The sequence below is a fragment of the Rhinolophus sinicus genome, linkage group LG11, assembly GCF_036562045.2.
Source record: "Rhinolophus sinicus isolate RSC01 linkage group LG11, ASM3656204v1, whole genome shotgun sequence".
Classification (NCBI taxonomy): domain Eukaryota; kingdom Metazoa; phylum Chordata; class Mammalia; order Chiroptera; family Rhinolophidae; genus Rhinolophus; species Rhinolophus sinicus.
Window position 1 is genome coordinate 53,964,239 of NC_133760.1, and position 20,524 is coordinate 53,984,762.

Here is a 20,524-nt window from a genome sequence, read left to right on the forward strand (position 1 = left end):
CCCTGCCCAGAAGCTGTGCACCTCAGGGCTGCAAGGAAGGACCTTAGAGTCCACCCGTCATTTTAGGGGAAGAAAACTGGGTCTTGGAGGTGTGTGACCTGCACAGCTATGTGCAGGGTTTACTGGCAGAGCTGGGGCCAGGCCAGGCCCTCCTCCTGCCCTGGCCGCTGGGCGGGGAGAGTCCTGCTTGGAATGAGAACCCAGACAACGGGAAGCCCCAGCTTCATAATTCTCTACCTTTTTTACACCTAAAATAACCAGAAGGGATTCTGTGTCGGCCAGGCTAGGTGGGTGCACCCCTTTCCCGTCTTCCCAAGGCTCCCCTTGTGTGGAGTGGCCTGACTTTGCCACCCCTCAGGAAAGGCCTCTAGAAGCAACAGTTTCTGGTCTCCCGAAATTTTCTAGCTTCCTCCTTATGTAAAGCAACTGCGGTCTCTCTCAGCTTTCTTCATTTGCATCTCCACCTGGAAGTGGAGGCGCCACAAACAAAACAACGTTCTGCTTTCTGTTGGGGAGGAAATGCTGGGCTGGGGTGGGGAGAGGGTGTAAATCCTCCTGTCTCTCTGCTCTCACTTCTCTCGGGGTCTTTGTGGTCCTCGGCAAAGAAGGTTTGGGGACCATTTGTCTCTTTCTACTCAGAGCCCAGCCCCGAGTTTCTCCTTCTACTATTGCCCCCCCTCACTTCGGCAGCTCTACCAAGCCTGGCATGGGGGTATCGCCAGCATCCCAAAGCAGGACTTGGAGCTGGGATTTTGGCCCTGTCCTGGGGGAAAGGCCTAGCCCCCGACCCCCCACCGCCCACTCCCAGGGTCTGAGCCTCTGGGAGGGAGAAAGCAGAGGTTTGTATAACAAGGGTGAGCCTCCTGCTATGTCCTTGACCCACAACCACACACACAGAGACGTCAGGGCAGCCCCGAGAGTGTCCCTGCCCCGTCCCTGTGTTCTAGGGTCTGTGAGCTGCTGGAAGAGCGGGCCAGTCTGGCCACGTGGGAGACAAATCAGGGGAGTGCCCATGACTCAGGCAGAGCCATGTGCCCACCCCGAAGGGAGTGGTCAGGGTCCTCCTCCAGGGCAGTAACCCCACATGACTTTGGGTCCAGACCACCCCTGCACTGTCTCAGCACCGTTGGCCTTGTCCTGCGGGGTGGCCTGCGGGATCTCTGGTCCCGCTCCCCACATAAGAACACAGGCCATGGTGAGGCCAAAAAGGAACACCCACGGAGCCATAGGTAAGGGAGTCATACTACTATACTCTCGCTGGCGGCTGGGTTGGAGAAACAGGAAGCAGGAGCCACACTGTTCGCAACCCTCACTGCGTCGCTTGCAGGCTCAGCCACCATCTTCTTGCCAGCCCCCATTTTCTGCTAGCGTAGCCACAGCAGTTATATTAGTGGCCAATGGCTCACTGGTTACAGCTAACGGCCAAGTAGCCACAGCTGATGGCCATTTACTACTCGAGCCAGCACCTTTCTATGTGAGGCCGAGAGCCTGGAAACTGCTTTCTGGGGCTCTGTCCCCACACTCCACTCCTACAGGCTCTCGCCTCACAATCTACGCGACAAGCATCTTCCGCGAGGGGCCCTGTGCGAGGAGCCTGGAGGTGAATGCAATATCCTGGACACAGCCAGGCTCTCTGGGCACAGCCAGGGTTTCTCAGGGCACCACCAGTACTTCTGGGCACGGCCAGACTTCCTGGGTTTCTTAGGGTACCACCAGTCTCCCCGGACACAGCCAGGGTTTCTCAGGGCACCACCAGTGCTTCTGGGCACAGCCAGACTTCCTGGGCTTCTTAGGGTACCACCAGTCTCCCCGGGCACAGCCAGGGTTTCTCAGGGCACTGCCACTCTCTCTGGGCTCAGCCAGGGCTCTCAGGGCACTGCCACTCTCTGGGCACAGCCAGACTTCCTGGACTCAGCCAGGGTTCTCAGGGCACTGCCACTCTCTCTGGGCACAGCCAGACTTCCTGGGCACAGCCAGGGATTTGCAGGTACCACTAGTCTTTCTGGGCCCAGCCAGTCTTTCTCACATATTCTCCAAGGCGGCTGGTCAAGACATAAAAGCAAACATCTGCCAGTTCCACCACATGGTGGTATGTTCCCAAGCAAACAGTCAAGCGGTCCATTAAATTAGGGATGGAAGGCAATTCCCCATAGTCCATAGTCATTCGCCAGGGCTGTCCTGGGGGTGAGGGACGAACTTGACCTCACCCTCAGCTCCCACAGAGGACTCAGCAAGCGTTTCCTCCTGGAACTACAAGTCCTGCATCCGGGCTGCCTCAGCAAGCACTTCCCAGCCCACAGGGCTACAATGACCTTTGCTTTCTCTGGCCTCTGCTGGTTGGGGAACCGTCTTTTCCACCCCTCCACGGGGGTCCAGCTGTCCGGCAGCTGCTCCTCCTGGTTTTCCTGAGATTGAGTGTTCATACACACAAACTGCTCCACCACCCTTCGGGGAGCTTTGGCCGGCACCGGCATAGTACCCTGCTTGCTGCGCCATTTGTCATGCTGGGCGGCCTGCAGGGTCTCTGGTCCTGCTCCCTGCATAAGAATGCAGGCCATGGTGAGGCCAAAAAGGAACACCCACAGAGCCATAGGTAGGGGAGTCATACTACTATACTCTCGCTGGCGCTGGCGGCTGGGTTGGAGACATAGGAGGCAGGAGCCACACTGTTCGCAACCCTCACTGTGCCGCTTGCAGGCTCAGCCACCATCTTCTTGCTAGCCCCATTTTTTGCTAGCGTAGCCACAGCAGTTATATTAGTGGCCAACAGCTCACTGGTTACAGCTGACAGCCAACTAGTCACAGCTGATGGCCATTTACTACCTGAGCCAGCACCTTTCCATGTGAGGCCGAGAGCCTGGAAACTGCTTTCTGGGGCTCTGTCCCCACACTCCACTCCTATAGGCTCTCGCCTCACAATCTACGCGACAAGCATCTTCCGCGAGGGGCCCTGTGCGAGGAGCCTGGAGGTGAATACAATATCCTGGACACAGCCAGGCTCTCTGGGCACAGCCAGGATTTCTCAGGGCACCACCAGTGCTTCTGGGCACAGCCAGATTTCCTGGGCTTCTTAGGGTACCAGCAGTCTCCCCAGACACAGCCAGGGTTTCTCAGGACACCACCAGTGCTTCCGGGCACAGCCAGACTTCCTGGGCTTCTTAGGGCACCACCAGTCTCCCCGGGCACAGCCAGGGCCTCTCAGGGAACTGCCACCCTCTCTGGGCACAGTCAGACTTTCTGGACTCAGCCAGGGCTCTCAGGGCACTGCCACTCTCCCTGGGCCTCTCAGGGTACCCTGCTGGAACAACAGCGACTCACAGTCAAGGTGCTTACATATTCTCGATGCTGGCCGGTCAAGACATAAAAGCAAACATCCGCCAGCTCCACTACATGGTGGTATGTTCCCAAACAGTCAAGCGGTCCATTAAACTAGGGAAGGAAGGCAATTCCCCATAGTCCATAGTCATTCGCCAGGGCTGTCCTGGGGGTGAGGGACGACCTTGACCTCACCCTCAGCTCCCATGGAGGACTCAGCAAGCGTTTCCTCCTGGGACTACAAGTCCTGCATCCGGGCTGTGTCAGTCAGCAAGCACTTCCCAGCCCACAGGGCCGCAACGACCTTCGCTTTCTCTGGCCTCTGCTGGTTGGGGAACCATCCATGTCTTTCCACTCCTCCACGGGGGTCCAGCTCTCAGGCAGCTGCTCCACCTGGTTTTCCTGAGACTGGGTGTTCATACACACAAACTGCTCCACCGCCCTTCGGGGAGCATTGCCTGGCACCGTACCCTGCTCGCTGCGCCATTTGTCATGCGGGGCGGCCTGCGGGGTCTCTGGTCCCGCTCCCCACATAAGAACGCAGGACATGGTGAGGCCAAAAAGGAACACCCACGGAGCCGTAGATGGGGGAGTCATACCACTATATTCTCGCTGGCGGCATCCGCCTCTCTGCAATCCGCTTTTGCTAGCTCAGCCACCATCTTCTCGCCAGCCCCCATCCGCTGCTAGTGTAGCCACAGCAGTTATATTAGTGGCCAATGGCTCAGTGGTTACAGCTGACAGCCAAGGAGCCACAGCTGATGGCCATCCAATCACAGTTGATGGCCATTTACTACCTGAGCCAGCACCTGTCTATGTGAGGCCGAGAGCCTGGAAACTGCTTTCTGGGGCTCTGTCCCCACAGTCCTACTTTCTGGGGGCCAGCCAATGTGGCTATTAGCTGTGAGCTAGATAGCATGCAAAATAAAATGGAGGTTCCCCCTTTTCCATTCGCTGCTGTTCATCCTGCTGTGCGGGTCCCCAGACGTTTCTGCCCTGTCCCCCTGCAGCTGTGGACGAACAGGCCCACAGGCAGGGGGTCCAGCCTGGCCCCTAGGTCGGGGGACACCCCATCCTCCCTCGTTCCCCTCTTCCTGAGCAGGAATGCCTGGCCCCTGCTTGCTTCTTAGCTCCTCTGTCACCCGAGCCACCAGGTCTCTGACTTCGTGGGTCTGTGCCAAGCACCCTCGGGTTCTGGTTCCCAATACCCATGTCCGGCTCGGCATCCTGGCCTCAGTGACATTGGGAGCAGATCCCACCATCAAATGTTTGATTATGTTTGGATATAAAACAGCCTGTCAAGTTAATTTAAAACTCTCATCTGACATCCAGCTCAAAGTTTTTCCTCCCAGTTCAGCCTGACCCCTGGTTCAAGGGTCCTGCCTGGGGATGGGCAGGGTCTGCTTTCCATTCTTGCCTCCCTTCCTGCAAAGGTTGGGGAGGCCGGGCAGGGGTGGGAGGGGGACTGAGGAAAACTGGCCCTGCTGGTGAAACCTGTTCTTGGGGTCCATAGGCAGTGAAATCCCTTAGGCCGAGGACCAGGAGAAGTTCAGTGAGCTGGGTGGGAACCCTCTCCCGCTGGGTGGGGGTCACCTGTGGAGAGAACAGTGAACTCATGGTTGGGCCCTGGGGGCCTGTGATGCTCGAAGATGTCCGGGCCTCGCAGCGCACTCGGGTACTTTGTGCTTCACATTTTCAGCTTTGGGCTTTACCAAAGATTCGGACACTGCAAAAGTCCCATTCAGGTGTCTGTTTCCCCTTTCTCATCCTTCTTTTTAATTAGCTATGATAACAGTGAGATGTTAGCCACCTGCTCAGGATTATGGTCAAGTCTAAATCTGTTTAATTACTTCTTGGCAATAAATTGTTCCTGCAGTGACCTGACCCGCCAGCCCAGACCTCCTGCCGGGCCACCAACACTGGACACTCGGCTGGGTGGCCGGCAGCCAGGTCATTTGGGTTTGACTCTCATCCTGACACTCCTTCCCTCTGGTTGACGTGGATCATTTATGGATCCCAGCCAGGAATTCCAGTGAAGCAGCAGATATCTTTGTGGCTTGGGGGCACGCATTATTCCTAATTCTAGATCCCATGGAAGGATGTAAGAAGTAACGAAGAGGGTTTACATGCTTTACCCCCGAGCAAAAAGGCCCTCCCTTCCTTTTGTTTTCTTTCTTTAAAAAAAAACACAAAAAACAGCTTTATTAAATAAAATAAAACTAAATATAATTCACATACATTATAATTCATCCATTTAAAGTGTACAGTTCAATGGTTTTTAATGTATTCACAGAGTTATGCAACCATTGCCACACTGAATCTTAAGACATTTTTATTATTCCAATAAAAAACCCCCTGTAACCATGAGCAATCACTTCCGGTTTCTCCAGCCTGAGGAAATCACTGCTCTACAGAGTAGGGAGGGCAGAAGGCTGCACCATTTTACATTCCCTTCGGCAAAGCTTGATGGTTCCGGTTTCTCTGTGTGCTCACTTGTTATGGTCTATCTTTTTGATTACAGCCTTCCTAGTGAAAGTGAAATGGTATCTTTGTGGTTTTGATTTGCATTCCTCTAATGAATCATAATGTTGAGCGTCTTATGTGCTTATAGGCCATTTGATACCTTCTTAGGCAAAATATGTATTCAAGCACTTTGTCCAGTTTTAATTGAGTTATTTATCTGTTCATTATTGCGTTGCAAGTGTCTGAGCACTCCCTCCCTCCCTTCCTTCCTTTTTGGTTAACCTGTGGGTTAATGATAGAATTTGCCAAATGTTAGCAATGTTGTCAGGAAGTGGGATGCTATTAATAGGTTTACTAGCTAATTTGAAGACACTCTTGTTAACTAAACGAAAATATTATCGGAAAAAGAAAATAATTTTTAAATTAAAGCACAGTAAAGAGCTTCTTCAGTGAGGCTGAAGGTTCAAAGTAAAATGTTGCAAAGCAAATCCATTTCCTGGCTCCTCTTTACAAGACAGTTATTGTCTCCTGAAACTTTTTTGTTTAACAAGGTTAGATTTTCCCCCCCCAATGCTAAAAGATTTGCTGTTTCCCTTTTCGTTTTATGGACATGCATAATCCTTTGTCTTTTGGTAGTTTCAAAGCTTCGAAACAATGTTCAGATAATTAAAAAAAACTTTTTAAAATCACTACGATACAAATTGTTGATGTTTTCAATATTGTATCAGTTGTTATAAAAGTGCTTTGTCCAAAGCCTAGAGTGTTTATCTTAATGGTATTAAGAAGAAAGCTTTAAGATTCATCTTCTTACAGCTGTAAAAATAACAGCTATTCAGACAGGTTTGTTTGCTTAATCAACATCCCTCGGACACCAAGGGACCCAGAAAAATCCTGACCCAGACCATAGCCACCCACACATCCCCACAGAGTAAGGTGATAAGGTCGAGAAAACCAGGAGCAATGACAAATGCAAGCAAGGTCACATGAATTGTTAGCTGGCGGTGGGCCCCAAGCCTAGTGAGGGACCCCACACAGCTTCCCTTTCAGGGAAGATAATGGGGGGCTGCACTGTGCGCCTCCAGTCTGAAGCCCAAGCTCAAGTCTCAGATGTTCCCACCAGCTGGATGCATGGAAGGGAGAGAAGAGAATGATGAGGAGTGTGCTGGTCTGCTACCCCCCACCCCAGTTCAGGTGGATGATAAAGAACAGGAATGGGAAGGTTGGGTGAACTCCCAGTGACACTAGCTCTTCATTCCGGGGCGGAGTGTGATGGGGAAGCAGAAGAGAGCTGCCTCTGGGGGCTGAATCCCCCCCCCCCCCCCGCATTGCTTCCTCTTTGAGAACAGAATAGAAAGTCTGGGGAAAGGTGGCGATCAGGAGGAAGGCAGCTTCTCCTCCAGCTTGCATTCTCCACGTTTCATTGTCCCTTATTAACCTACTCAGGCAGGCAGCGACGTCAGGTTGGCCAGTGGAGTGGCTGCTCCTGTGGCAGGGCTGCAGGAGAGTGGTTACTTCTGTCACTTCTTAGAGCCACTTCTGTGATCCCTGTCGCGGCCCCTGGGTGCGCTCCTGGGACCAGCAGATGGGTAACGTGCGTGTCTTATTACCAGGATTCCCGATTAGTTCACTGTAAGCCCACACTCCTGCCATCCGGTCCTCTCCCATTATGGCCAATGACACAGTCATGGCAGCCGTGTGTCCTTGATGCGAAAGCTATTTGGAGATGGTTTTGTTGCTTCGACTAAAGACAAGAGGAGACTAATCTACAGAACTGAACTAATTCACTAATTCAACCAATAGTGCTTTCCTTTCTAATAGGAGAAGCATTTGTACTTTATGATGGGCGCTCTTTCCTGCAAACGTGTTGCTTGCCCTTCCCATTTAGAATTGAGCCACTGGGGGCGGAGGGGGAGGGCTGAGACAACCCAGGAGGTGTGGGAAGAGAAGGTGAAGGCACAATCTTAGAGGGCCCGAAGATGGAGAAACAGAGAGGGCAGGAAGAAGTAAGGGAGTGAAACTTACAGATAAACACGTCAACGCCTGGGGTTTTGGGGAAAACACTCCCCGAAGGAAGGCAGGCACTCCTGTCTTTAGCCTTCCATCCCTCCCTGTCTTCGCCAGGTGCCCCTGTCTGAACCCTGAACGTGAACCCAGTGATGCAAACCGCAGGGCGGCCTGGGAACCTTTGGCGCTGGGGGGGGCGGGGCGGGGAGTGGGGTGGGGAGTGTAGAAGCGCAGCGGCGCCACCTAGTGTTCAGCCTGCGGCAGCGCCGGGAAAGCTCAGCGCCTTTCCCACCAAGGGAGCAAGAAGGGGAACCTAGAAAGAATAGGTCTTCGGTGCCTGGAAAGCCTTGGTAAAGGGAGGGCGTGGAGATGCTGAGGAAAACAAGCATAGGAAGAGCCTGAGCCCCATTTCTTTTCAAGTTTGACGTAGGCCCTTGAATTCTTATGTGTTCTTATAAAATATGGTTATTTGGTGCCCGAGATTTTAATAGTGCTTCCTTTCTCTTTCCTTCTGCATGGTCTTCATTACTTTTAGTAAAATAGTAATTGCTGGATTATTGACATGCAGTGTTTTGTTCTTAGGATCCAGCTCTTGAATTTGGAAGCTGAGAGTTGGTGAAAGACCCCCACCACAATATTTGTTCCTGCCATATCCCTTTCTTTTTTAACATTTAATTTCCTTCATTTTTAAAGTTAAAGTGTTAACTTTAGGTGTGTGATGTGATGATTTGATACATGTTATGTTGCAAAATGATCACCACAATAAGTTTAGTTAACCTCCACCACCTCACGTAGTTACAATTAATTTTCTTGTGATAAGTACTTTTAAGATTTGCTTTCCTAGCAACTTTCAAGTATATAGTACAGTCAAGTATATAATATAGTCACCACGTTATGTCCCCAGAGCTCATTCATCCTATAACCGGAAATTTGTACCTTTCAACCACCTTCGCCTATTTCTTCCAACCCCACCCCTGCCTCTGGCAACCACCGGTTTGTTCTCTGTTTCTATGCGTTCAGTATCCTTTTCAAACAATTTACAGAAAAATGCATAAGAAACCTGAAAAAGTAACAAGAGTTTTACAATATCCTTTTCTTGAGGATATATATATATATATATATATCCACAATATATATAAATATGTGCTTTTTATTTTGAAGTAATTATAAACTCACAAGGGATAGCAGAAGTAGTACCAAGAGTCCAAGTACCCCTGCCCCCGATTTCCCCAATAGTGACATCTTATATAGCTGTGGTACAATATCACAACCAGGGCTTTGACATTGGCACATGACTGTGAACTAGACTACAGAAGTTACTCAGTTTCTACCACGTTAATCTCAGCTGTAGGCTTGTGTAACCGCCACCACATTGAAGATACAGAATTGCTCCATCACCACGAAAGAACTCCCGCCTGCTACCTCTTTTATCCCCATCCCCCATCTCCTTCCGATTCAGAATGAGCTTTTCTCCATCTCGGTGGTTTTCTCATTTCGAGATGCTGCCTGAATGAAATCATAACTGGATGTCACATTTTGCGATTGACTTTTATTTGCCCACTAAGCGTAATGCGTGCTGAGGCCCACTCAGGTTGCCGCCTGTATCAGCACTGCATTCCTTTTTACTGCCGACCGACCGTCTATTGTACCAGAGCTTGTTCAACGATCTCTCCACTGAGGGTCATTTGGGTCGTTTCCAGCCCGCTATTATGAATAAATCTGCCGCGAACATTAGTGTACAGGCTCTTGTGTGAACATAAGTTTCCATTTCTTCAGGCTAAATGCCCAAGAGTGTGATTGCTGGTCATGTGCTAAGTGCATATTTAGTTTTATCCATCTTTCTAAATTATGTATTAGAAATTTCAGACTATGGGAGGTGGACTTGGAAGTGGTTCCAGGACAGTGAATCATACAAGCAAAAGAGCAGGTCACTTATCACACGTGCAGTAGCAAATTAAACATCTTGCCCTAACTGGGAGAGCAGAGCAAATTTAAGAGGAGAGATTAATGAGACAATTAATATATGTGCTCTGAGAAACCACTGGTAGCTGGCCAAGAGTTTAGGCTTAATCCGTGAGGAATGTCCATTTAACTAATCATGTCTTTTTAGCAAAAAAAGTTTACTCCCATGATAACTTAGGGTTAAGTGTCTAATTGCTCCTATTTGCATAAGCTTGAATTTAGTTGAAACATTGTGGCAACAGGCATATTGAGTTAGTAAATATTTATTTCCTTTTGGGAGGCATAAATGCTTTGAAGATCACATGCTATATTGCTCTGAGAAATAGCCCAGGAAGCAGCCTGCCTCTCTGGGGAATGGCTGGGGTGAGCCATGTGTGCAGGCAGGGCACATGGCCTTAGTCTGGAGAGCTCTGTGCTTAGTTTAACTCTCTTGTGATCATCTTGAAATTCTTCATTTTTCAGCCAGGGGCCTGCGTTTTCATTTGGAGCCCACATATTGTGTCGCTGGTCCTGGTGGACAGTAGTCCCCAGCAAGCCAAGCTGCTGGCTTGAATGTAAGCTGAGACGTGTCACACGTTAGGAAGGACACGTCGCTGGTTCTGGAGGGTGTGCAAGTCAAGAGGGAAGGTTTAAGGGCACGCAAAGGCAGAGGGGCAGGGCACTGGGGGCAGCTGGGATGTTTAGGCCAAGGCCAGCAGTACACTCGTGACGAACCAACTGAGAGCCCCAGGATTTTGTTTGTCACCCCTCTTATGGGGGTCCTCCAGCTGTAGTGACCTTGTCCTGTTTATGGTGCCTTCAGGCCCTGCGAGTGCTGGAAAGTTGTTGTCAAGTTCTGGTCCCTTGGCTGGCTGGGCAGGCCACATCATCTAGCTGGACTTGGGGCTTCTTGGGGGCAACTGTGTTTTCAGAGGATCAGTCAGGGGGCTTATGAGGATTTTGGGGTCTCCCTGTCTTGCGTCAGGGTTGGGGCTTGGGTGGGGACACTGGCTGCTCTCCCTTCTGTGACCTGAGGAGGTGCCTGACAATGGGTCACCTTCCCGGCCTGGGATGCTGCACACTTGGGAATGCTGGGGTGACATGTGAGCTGTTGGTGAATGTGTTCACAAAGGCCACACCAGGATGACATTTCTTGGGGCCACTTGCGGCTCTAGGGTCAGACCAGACTTCTGGTCTCTGAAACAAGATGGCCATCTGAGGGAAGCACATCTGCAGTGTAGCATCCTCACGCTGCACTGCACTGTCTTCCTGGCCTGTCCTCCCAGTGTGACCATGGGTGTCTTGACAATGGGACTACATATTCCTCATCTTTGCGTTCTTGGCAAGTCATATTCTGGGGTTTTCATCGTGCTTAAAGAAAGGAGGAGCAGTGAGAGAAATGCTGGGAAGTAGACGCCAGGGACTAGATGGGAAGGTGGAAAGTGCTCACCCGAGAAGACCTGTTCACCAGGGACCTGGAGTTCCTAAGAGAAGGCTCTGAATTCTCTGGGGTTCTTGGGGCGGCTTTCTCAGGGGTGAAGATCAGGTTCTTTGCCGTCTTCTTAGGTGGGGAGATGGTGCGGTCGTAGCCAAGGGAATGGCCAAAATCATGACTAGGGCTAAGGGCCAAAAACTCAGCGGGGTCGGGGTGGGGAGAAGAAGGGGAGAAGGGGGGTACGAGGAGTAGGTGTAATTTGGTATTTGCATTTCCTAAGCTGTCGGTCACTCAGTCACTCAACAAGCACAGCTGAGTACCTGCTAAATGCAGCACACAGACATACTATGAAAGACAAAATACGATGGTAGCAGGAAGCAGGGCCTTTGGGAGATGCTGAAGTCATGATGGTGGAGCCTCCACCTGGGATTAGTGCCAGACGGATCCCTCACTCTTTCCCCCATGTGAGGACACAGCCAGAAGTCAGAAGTCTATGACCCGGAAGAGAGCCCTCACTTGACTATGCTGGCACTTTGATCTTGAACTTCCAGCCTCCAGAACTGTGAGCAATGAACTTCTGTGTATAAGCTACCCAGTCTGTGGTACTTTGTTATAGATGCCCGAAGGGACTAAGACATACAGGCCACCAATTTGATTAGTATCTTGTATGTCTTCCTAAGGTTTTTAGAAATAAATATAAATGTCTATATTTATAAAGAAATATAAATGTATACATTTACAAATAAATATATATCCTCCGTTCTCTTATACAAGAGTTAGCATGTTATATATATATATTGTGTTATAACTATTTTCTTCCTTAGTGTGTCCTGAAGGTTTTCTGCCGTCAGTACAGAGAATGTCCTCATTCATGTTTCTTTTACGGTCACCTAGGACTGCTCTGTGTGGATGTACAGTAGTTTATCCAGAGCCACAGGGGCTCTCCCTGGATGGACATGGGGATTGTTTCCAGACTTCGCTATTACAGTGCTATGGTGGATCACCATGTACATATATTTTTTTCTGTGTTTCTAGGTCGATCTCTGGGATAAACTCCTAGACATTGGACCAATGTGTCAAAGGGTAAAGCTGTTGGCGGTTTTGCTAGAGTTTTCCATAGCATTTTCCTATGCTTGCATGCCAATCAGTGACATAGGGGAGTTCCCCCACAGACTCTCAAGCAGGAGCTGTCAGCCTCAGATTTTTAAAACTGATCTGATGATAAATCTAGTATTTCAGTGGGTGTCATCTGCCTTAGTAGTGGAGGGTCTTTCCTGGGGTGGAGTAGACCAAGGTGAATGGGGGACAGGCCATGAGCTTTCTCACCTGTGGGTGACCCCCAATGCATGGCCTGGTTTGTGGCCTCCCCCGCTGTGCTTCCCTGACAAGAAGCAACACTTGGAGTTGAGGCCTGAGGGGTTTATTATCTGGGTGTGGGGGGGTGTTCAGACTTGCAGGTAGGAGTTAGCTGGGGGCAGGGGACCTTCACACAGGCCTGTAGGTCCCATTGTAGCTAAAGGCGGCCGGCATCAAGCAGCTCTCCTCCTCTTCAGGGATCCAGCGCTCGACATAGTTGGGACCACTGTCCCGAGGCCACACGATCACGGTGTCTCTGGACGCCAGGGATGGGTCCTCCGGGAAGAAGTTGAAGGGCCGGAGCAGGAAGCCCACAGAGTTTCCTGGAGTGGCCGTGTTGGGGATGTCTTCTGAGTGGGGGATGTGCAGAAATCCCACTGTCACCCAGGCCACCAAGTCCTGTGGGAGAGAGGAGTGGGCAGTGCTGAGGCGGCTCATACAGGCAAGGGGTGGGCAACCTCCCCGAGCCCCATTTTTAAGGAATGGACAGGTCTGGTGAGCTCTGAGCTTCCTCTCCCAGCAACAAGTCACCACTGGGTAGAGGTCCTGGGACTGAGCTGGGGCTGGAAGGAGGCGGGGCCAGTACCTCATCTTCAATGTACTCATTGTTGCGAAGAAACTCCTCAAAGACCACAGGCGGGTCCCAGGGGTCGTTCTGGTTATATATGCTGCTGCTGTACAGCTCAGACTCCCGGTACTTGGTCACTGCCAGGGGGTACCTGCCGGGCAGAGAAGCCAGGTGACTCTGGGCACTGTGGGGGGGGGGGGGCAGGGCTCTCAGTCCCGCCCAGGGAAGATCTTCAGGGTCAGTGATGGGGGAAGTCACTGCTGTCCAGATCATCTCCTGGGAGTCAGACTGACCGGCTGTCAACTGGGGCTCCGGTGCTCAGAACGGCCCCCACTACCCCTCTCCAAACACAGAGGCACACCGTGGAACACATACACAGAGCCAGGCACACCCCCACATACACTCAGAGTCTCAGACAGAAACACACACAGATACACGGAAGCACAGGGACACTGAGGGCCTCCTCACCTGGCCCAGGTGACAGCCCGCTCCTCCTGCCAGCCAGGGGGCAGCACTTGGTCTGCCATGGAGTGGATCTGCAGACGGTAGCTGCGCTGGTGGCCCCAGACATTCTTCTTGGGGCTGGTGAAGAGCAGGTACTTGGGCAGAGTGTGTCTGAAGTGGAAGGCCGCCTGGCGCTCCCGGAGGTACCTGGTCTGCTCTAGAGTTGGCTGGACCAGGTGGTGTGTCGGGCTCCAGGGGTTGGTGATGTTTTCTAGCTTCAGCCGCAGGGTCTGGAAGCTATTCTTGGTGCCTGCAGGAGGGCAGGGAGATGGAGGAGCATTAATCCCCTAGACTGAAACACACTCCTTTTGCTCTGAGATCTCCATCCCAGACCACATGCAACAGCAAACCATCATGGGTGAAGGGCATGTTGGAGGTACGCACTGAGCTAGCGTGGGGTGGGAGGAAGGGATTGAAAAGAGAAACGACAGAGGAGCCAGAAGACAATTTAGTGTCAGTCACGGCAGCTGCAATGATTGATCTATTGTGACTCTGGGCAGTGCCTCTTGAGACCTGTGCCCCAAGCGTGTGGGCTGCAGCTGCCATCCTAAAGAAGAGGAGGCCTGGCCCCAGGCGGGGACTGTGTCCAGTGCCCTTTGAGCCCAGGGGTGCGAATGGGGCTGAGCAGGTTGGGGAAGCCACTACCTGGTCCTGGGGGCCTTTTCTGCTGTGTAATTTGATGTCAGGCCAAATCCTCTCATTGAGTCTATTCCATGATGACACCATTAATCCAAGAGACACAATGAGTATCCTGGATGACACTGCATTCACCTCAACATGCTAGGCAGCAGGGACATTTCTTACATTCCTAGGCATTTCCTCCTCCCCCGCCCCGAGCGCACCTTTCTGCCCAACCTCCCTCTAGGGGGTCAACACAGCCCCAGGGCAAGGACAGGGTCCACCGGCCACATCCAGGGCGATACTCGCACTATTCGCCTTCACCACTTTTCAGGGACACAGGGATTCCAGCCCTGCAGGTTTCAGCAGCAGGCTGGGCAAATGCTCCTGATCTTATGGCTCCAGGGGGGTCGCACCATCTCCTGGGAGTAGGCATCAGTGCTCAGACGTGCGTGTTTGGCCAGGAGGGTGGTTCCCAGACGAGCCCTACCTGCCACGTCCAGGTCAACGCGGTAATGCATCAGGTGAGTGTGCATGTTGCCGATCAGGTGTGTGTGCAGGCGGGTCCCGTAGCGCAGCCCCTCGGGGGTGTAGAAGGTGGCGTGGACGTAGCCAGTGGCGTGCACCTTCGCTTCCATCACCCCGTTGGGGTAGAAGATGAGGTCCCAAATGTAATCATAATTGTAGACTGTGGACGTTGTTCGCAGCATCAGCACCTGGCCCTTGAGCCCTGCATAGAAGTTGAAGCCACCACTGAAGTTGGAATTAAAGTGCCGTCGGAGAGGCACCTGCGTGGGCATCTCGAAGAGACAGAGGGCTCGGGGGTAGTGGATGGGGTCGTCAGTATCGTAGTAGTGGAGGGCATCCAGGAAGGTGGCCGTGTCCGGGCAGTCGATGCCAGGGGCCAACTCATGAGTGACGGTGCCCAAGCCCCAGCCCACGTCGATGTACTTGGTTTGACTGCCCGCGGGTGTGTGGCCGCCGTACAGAGCCACGGCCTCTTGCACGCTCACCTCATAGGCTATGCGCTCCCCCCCAAACTGCACGTTCAGGACCTGCAGCCCCGAGGACCTCAGCCTGAAGGAGAAGCTCCAGCCGCCATAGAGCACGGTGTTGCCCTGCAGCTTGTAGCCGGGGCCCTGGGGCTGGACCACGCGGGGGCCATGCCCCGTGATGGGGCTGGGGAAGTCCCCGCGTGGCTTGTAGGAGGAGAAGAGGGGTGGATCCTTCATGCTCTCTGCCCCTTTCCCCTTGGGTAGTGGGTCCTCCAGGACCACCACGTCCACCTCTCCATTCTTATACTTCCGTGCCAGTTCTTCCGGGCTCCGGTAGAATTTCCCGTTGTACCAGACCTTCTCCACGGTCCAGTCCTCGGTGTTTGTGCTGCTGTGGTCTAAGAGAAGCTCCAGCCCAGTGGGGTGCAAGAAGTAGCCCTCTACATAGCGCTGTAGAATAAACCAGCTGCGGCGCTCGCCAGAGGCCAAGCCCCGGGGCGCCACGTCTGTGAAAGTGAGGCATTGAAGGTGGCAGTTGTGGAAGGAGAAACCTGTGGTGTCAAGGAAAAATTGGTGCAGGGGCTTGGTGGCTTCTTGCAGGGCGTGGTTCAGCAGGGCATACTCCACGGAAGAGATGGGACGGGAGGCCCAGGAGGCCCGGTGCCCAGGCCTGGGGGGCAGTTCGCGCATGTACTGGGGCTGTGGCAGGGGCCCCACAGCAAACTCGGTGATATTGGGATGCTCCTGGGCTCCGAAGAAGATGACGACACGCGCCTCCCGAATGGGACGCCTTTGATGGTTGTCCAGAAATTTCAGCACGTGTTGCTTCTTGGGCAGCAACGTCTCAATGAGGAACACAGAGTTCTTGGTGATGGTCAACGCTCTGGAGGACTCCAGCCTAAGCTCCTTTCGGGACCAGAGGAAGCTTCGCACAGCCTTCAGCTCGGGAGCACTCAGGTCTGCGAACACACTGGTCTTGCTGTGTGGGGTCCATGGGGAATGCTCAGCCATGGCCAACGCCTGTAGCATCAGGGTGGCAGCCACTGCCCAGCCAAGGACCAGGGTCTCTCTCCCCATTGTTCTGGAACGCAAAGGAGATGAACTGAGTTGTTTTATGGGAACACATGGGTTTCCGCCAAGCTGGGACTGCCATGTCCCATGGCCCTGTGGTTTTCCTACAGACGCAGGTTCCTCACTTGTCTCCCCCCCCCCCTCCCCCACGTCCTGGGGCAGCTGGAGACCCATGAAGTTCTCAGCGCTGTCCCATCCGTGTTAATCTGCGCTCTCCTTGCTTGTCCGTGAGCCTCTTGCAGTCCTGTGGATTTTCTTACCAATATCAACTCCCCGTTTCCCCCTTGTCAGCGCATTATCTCAGCACGGCTCTTACCTCTGCACTTTAGATTACTCAGCCAGGGCCTGTGACTCACAGCACCGTTCCAAATGCCACAGAGCACTTCTTGTGTCCTGGGTGTGGACGAAAAAGGGGCCCTGTAATAAATCGTAGATCCCTAACTAGGCAGACCATGGTGGGTAGTTACCATATTTTGCCGTGTATAATGAGCACTTTTTTGCTCAAATTTGTGAGGGAAAAATAAGGGTGTGCATTATACATGGGTAGTATTAATTTGTATATATATATATATGTTTTTAATTCTTTTGTTTATGCTTATGAGTTAAAAGTATAACTCGAGAAATTAATAACGATATCTGTATACAAAATAATACCCTGGAATACCATCATCCGTTTTGTTGAACTTGTGACGAACTTGCAACGATGAAGAGTTCTTGGCCTTCTATGATGCGTAAATACATAAAATTTCTTGTATCATAATATGTTAAAAATAAATGCTAAAATTCCTTTATAATACAAACAAACAAGTACCTAAATGTAAACAAATAAAAATTTGAATTAAAAATATTTAAATGAAAGATTTGTTTTACCTGAAAGTTTGGGCCAAAAACATGGGTGCTCATTATATAGGGGAGCGCAGTATACACGGCAAAATACGGTACATCTCAGGGATATAAAGTTTTAGTGAAAGGTTTATCTTTGCCTTAAGCAAGCTCCACCCATTCTTAGATTTGAAAAGCCAGAGTAATCCTCTTTTTCATACCCATTGTCCGTTAACCACCTTCTAGGAAACATGTAATCTTGTTACCTGTCCTGTAATCCCATCCCCACCTTGCTTTCTCCCAGGCCAGGTAACTTTCTTTAATTCCAAATGCATAACAGAAGCTGCAAACTGTTCTGGAAGCATTTGAGCTCTTGCTTCCTGTCGAATGTCGTCTGTTTGGGCTCAAACAAACTTTTAAAAATTCTCTACAGGTTTGAATGTTTCTTCTGTTGATATGGTTATTGACAGCAAAACTCTATTTTTGATACAACAATATTGTTCATGTAGATACATTTTGAAATTTAGTGTAGAAGTTCAAAGACTGGGCTCTGGAGCCAGGCTGCCTGGGTTCATGTGCTAGTATGTCCCATTACTAGGACCAGCTGTGTGACTTTGGACAGGTTGCTTGAACTCTCTGGGCCTCCATGTTCTCAACTGTACAATAGAAATAACAACCACAGTATCTACCTCCTAGGGTTGTTGGGAGAAATCAATTGGACAATAGGATAAAGTATTGAGAATAATGCCTACCTTTTAGGAAGTACTCAAGATTCGCTAAGTACTTTTTAAAGCCAACCCTGAGGAGACAGCTGTGGTAGCAGCACATTTAAAATTTAAGCAATGGAGAGTGATTCGACTGTGATTAGGCTGTAGACCTGTGACTTTGATGGTGAGGACCTGGTCACCAGTCCTCACCCTCTGGTGGGGCACTGAGGTACGGCCACTTGACTATCCACAGCTACTAGGAGGGCACCTCAGGGTGGGGTCATCCCAGGTGGCGATTCAGGGAGGTGCCCTTTTTCCTTGCATTTTTGGGGGAGGGTGTGGTCAGGGTCTCCTCCAGAGTGGCCAATATAGTCCCCTCTGGTTGCCGTATCCTGTCTCCCTGGCCCTGGTGGGAAGGCCCGGACACTCACTTGTGCTCTCTCCAGCCTGAAGGGACGTGTGACACATAGGGCTCTCCGGGTAAATCCAGAGCCAGCAAAAGGGTATGGAGAGACCTCTTGTTCTACTAGTGAATTCTGGCTAACTTCCTTTTTTTAAAAAAATAAACTTTACTTTTTAGAGCAGTTCTAGTTTCGTAGCAAAATTGAGAGGAAGGGACAGAGTTTTCCCATAACTCCCTGCTCCCCACACGTGCACAGCCTCCCCCATTATCAACATTCTCACCAGATGGGTACATTTGTTACAATGGATGAACGTACATTGACACATCACAATCACCCAAAGTCCATAGTTTACATTAGGGTTCACTCTGGGTGTTGTGCAGTCTGTGGGTTTGGACAAATGTATAATGACATGTGTCCATCATTACAGGATCATACAGAGTATTTTCACTACCCTAAAAATCCTTTGTGCTCAGCTGTTCATCCCTCTCCAGCCCCCAAACCCTGGCAACAGCTGATCTTTTACTGTCTCCATAGTTCTGCCTTTTCCAGAATGTCTTTTGGTTAAGATCATATAGTATGTAGCCTTTTCAGACTGGCCCGTTTCACTCAGGAATATGCTCTGAAGTTCCTCCATGTCTTTTCATAGCCCACCCACCCCCCCTTTTTTTTTATAATTGCTTATCCCCAAATTTCTGCTGTGATAAGGAGATGACTTGGCTATTCCTTTAACACGTTGCGTACGGTGGGGTTTAAATCCCTCATACCCCTCCGTTCTGGCAGGTTTTTAAAAGAAACTACTTTAAAATGCACTCTTCTCTTTAAAGCGTAAATGCTTCTATGTCATTTATTATTTTTCTATGGAATTTTTTAGGATTTACTCACCTATGATGTTAGTAATCCCTCCTGGTGTGATACTGCAGAAAGCAGCTTCCTTTGTGCAGTGGGACAATATGTATTTCATGAGGTATCACCGAAGAGTTAAATAAAATAATTTGGTGTTTTTCCAAAAATAACATAATTCAAAATTGCCTAAGGGATACTAAGGTTCCAAATGTTATAAACAAATCACTACAGTTCTGGAAAACTCTGTTTATTCGTACATCCACTGTTGTGAATGTAACACGTGAAATGACTCATGGGTGAAAAAATGTATCCGATTCAAAATCACTATTTTTTTAGAAAAAAAAAAAGAATTCTAAAAAGTGTACATATGATGCAGACTTTATTCATTAATGACATTTGCCCATTAGATATTAACGAAACACAAATAATTCAATAAAATATGCAAAGTAAAAAGAGTCAACAGTAAAAACGAGAATTCTCGTTATCTGTCCTTAACGCATGGCTCAGAAAAAAACGAAGATTCTCGTGATCCGTACGCAACATGTTAAGCTTTACCTTCCCCAGTACAGTCCTCCGTGCAGTGACCAAGTGGGCAGCCAGTGAGTGGACGATGGCATTAAAGCCATGGGAGAGGGAGAACTTGGTGGCGAGTGCAACCTCCGTGCTGGGAGACGTGAAACCTGCCCTCTCCTGCACTCTGCTCATCTCCAGGCCCAGCACAGCATTCATCTCCTCACTGCGCCTTTCCCATCTCGCCCGGGGGTGGTGGCCTCTCGCTTTCTGTCCCGTCCCTCTTGTCTTTTTTTCTCCTGGCCCCTCACTCCAGGCCCTTCTTGCCTTGATTTCCTCCCCTCCCAGTGAGCCCCTTCTCCACCCTCCTCAGATATCAGAACATACCTGGGAGCTTCTGTTCCTCTCACCTCTGCTGCCAGCTTTTGCTTGGACTCCTGGAGCTTTATGGCTCTGTCAGTCCCCGCCCTGGAGGGAGGGGCAGGGTGAGGCATGGGCCAGCCAAGGTGGGGACTTACAGCTCAGGGGGCTCCACAGTGGCAGGGACGGTGGCCCGAGGCCTTGCATGGGGCTCTGGCTGCCTCAGCCCAGGGGCTTCCTGTTGCCTCTACAAGTATCTAAGTTTGGAAACTTCCAGGCTTCCACCCCCTCAGCAGCAGGGTGTACGTCTGTGTTTCCCAACACACGTGTTCTAAATCTGTTTCCTACCATTCCTCCTGCTACTGCGGCACCTTTCACAAGCTCTATCTGTGGTATTCCCTGTTACGAGTTGCGTGATGACATAATTTCCTAAAGTAAATGGTGAGTTTCAGAGGCCAGAGATAAGGACAAAGGGAAATTCACTAGCAAGTAGTGTGAGCTGAAGCAGATACACAGACAAAGGCAGAGGCTGGTGGAGGCTGACACCATCAAAAACAGGGATCTGACCCAGGTGTAGAATGGGGAGCCAGAACGGAACATTTGGGAGA

General features: G+C 50.8%; 1 protein-coding gene across 4 annotated transcripts; it reads right to left on the reverse strand.

Moving 5' to 3' along the window:
- Positions 1–12,562: 12,562 nt before the first annotated feature.
- On the reverse strand, positions 12,563–20,255 carry AOC1 (amine oxidase copper containing 1). Of its 4 annotated transcripts, none has more exons than XM_074315136.1 (6): positions 19,944–20,059; positions 16,587–16,663; positions 14,695–16,280; positions 13,551–13,836; positions 13,101–13,233; positions 12,563–12,913 (listed from the first exon to the last, which is right to left on the reverse strand). In XM_074315136.1, exons 3-6 carry the CDS (start codon positions 16,274–16,276, stop codon positions 12,644–12,646), a joined length of 2,271 nt encoding a protein of 756 aa, XP_074171237.1. In that variant the 5' UTR covers positions 16,277–16,280; positions 16,587–16,663; positions 19,944–20,059; the 3' UTR covers positions 12,563–12,643. The 4 variants fall into 4 exon arrangements, with proteins under 4 accessions (XP_074171237.1, XP_074171236.1, XP_074171238.1 ...); XM_074315135.1 differs by having other exon boundaries at positions 16,587–16,687; positions 19,944–20,052; XM_074315137.1 differs by lacking the exon at positions 19,944–20,059 and adding an exon at positions 19,086–19,130.
- Positions 20,256–20,524: the final 269 nt, after the last annotated feature.

What these genes read in the sequence shown, in the direction of transcription:
- AOC1 (XM_074315134.1), bottom strand. Translation starts at nt 20,050, where the DNA reads ATGCCTCACCCTGCCCCTCCCTCCAGGGCGGGGACTGACAGAGCCATA. An exon ending in AGAGGAACAGAAGCTCCCAG is followed by an intron (nt 16,281 to 19,943) that starts GTATGTTCTGAT and finishes TTTGCGTTCCAG; the next exon opens with AACAATGGGGAGAGAGACCC. An exon ending in CGGGCTGTCACCTGGGCCAG is followed by an intron (nt 13,234 to 13,550) that starts GTGAGGAGGCCC and finishes TCTGCCCGGCAG; the next exon opens with GTACCCCCTGGCAGTGACCA.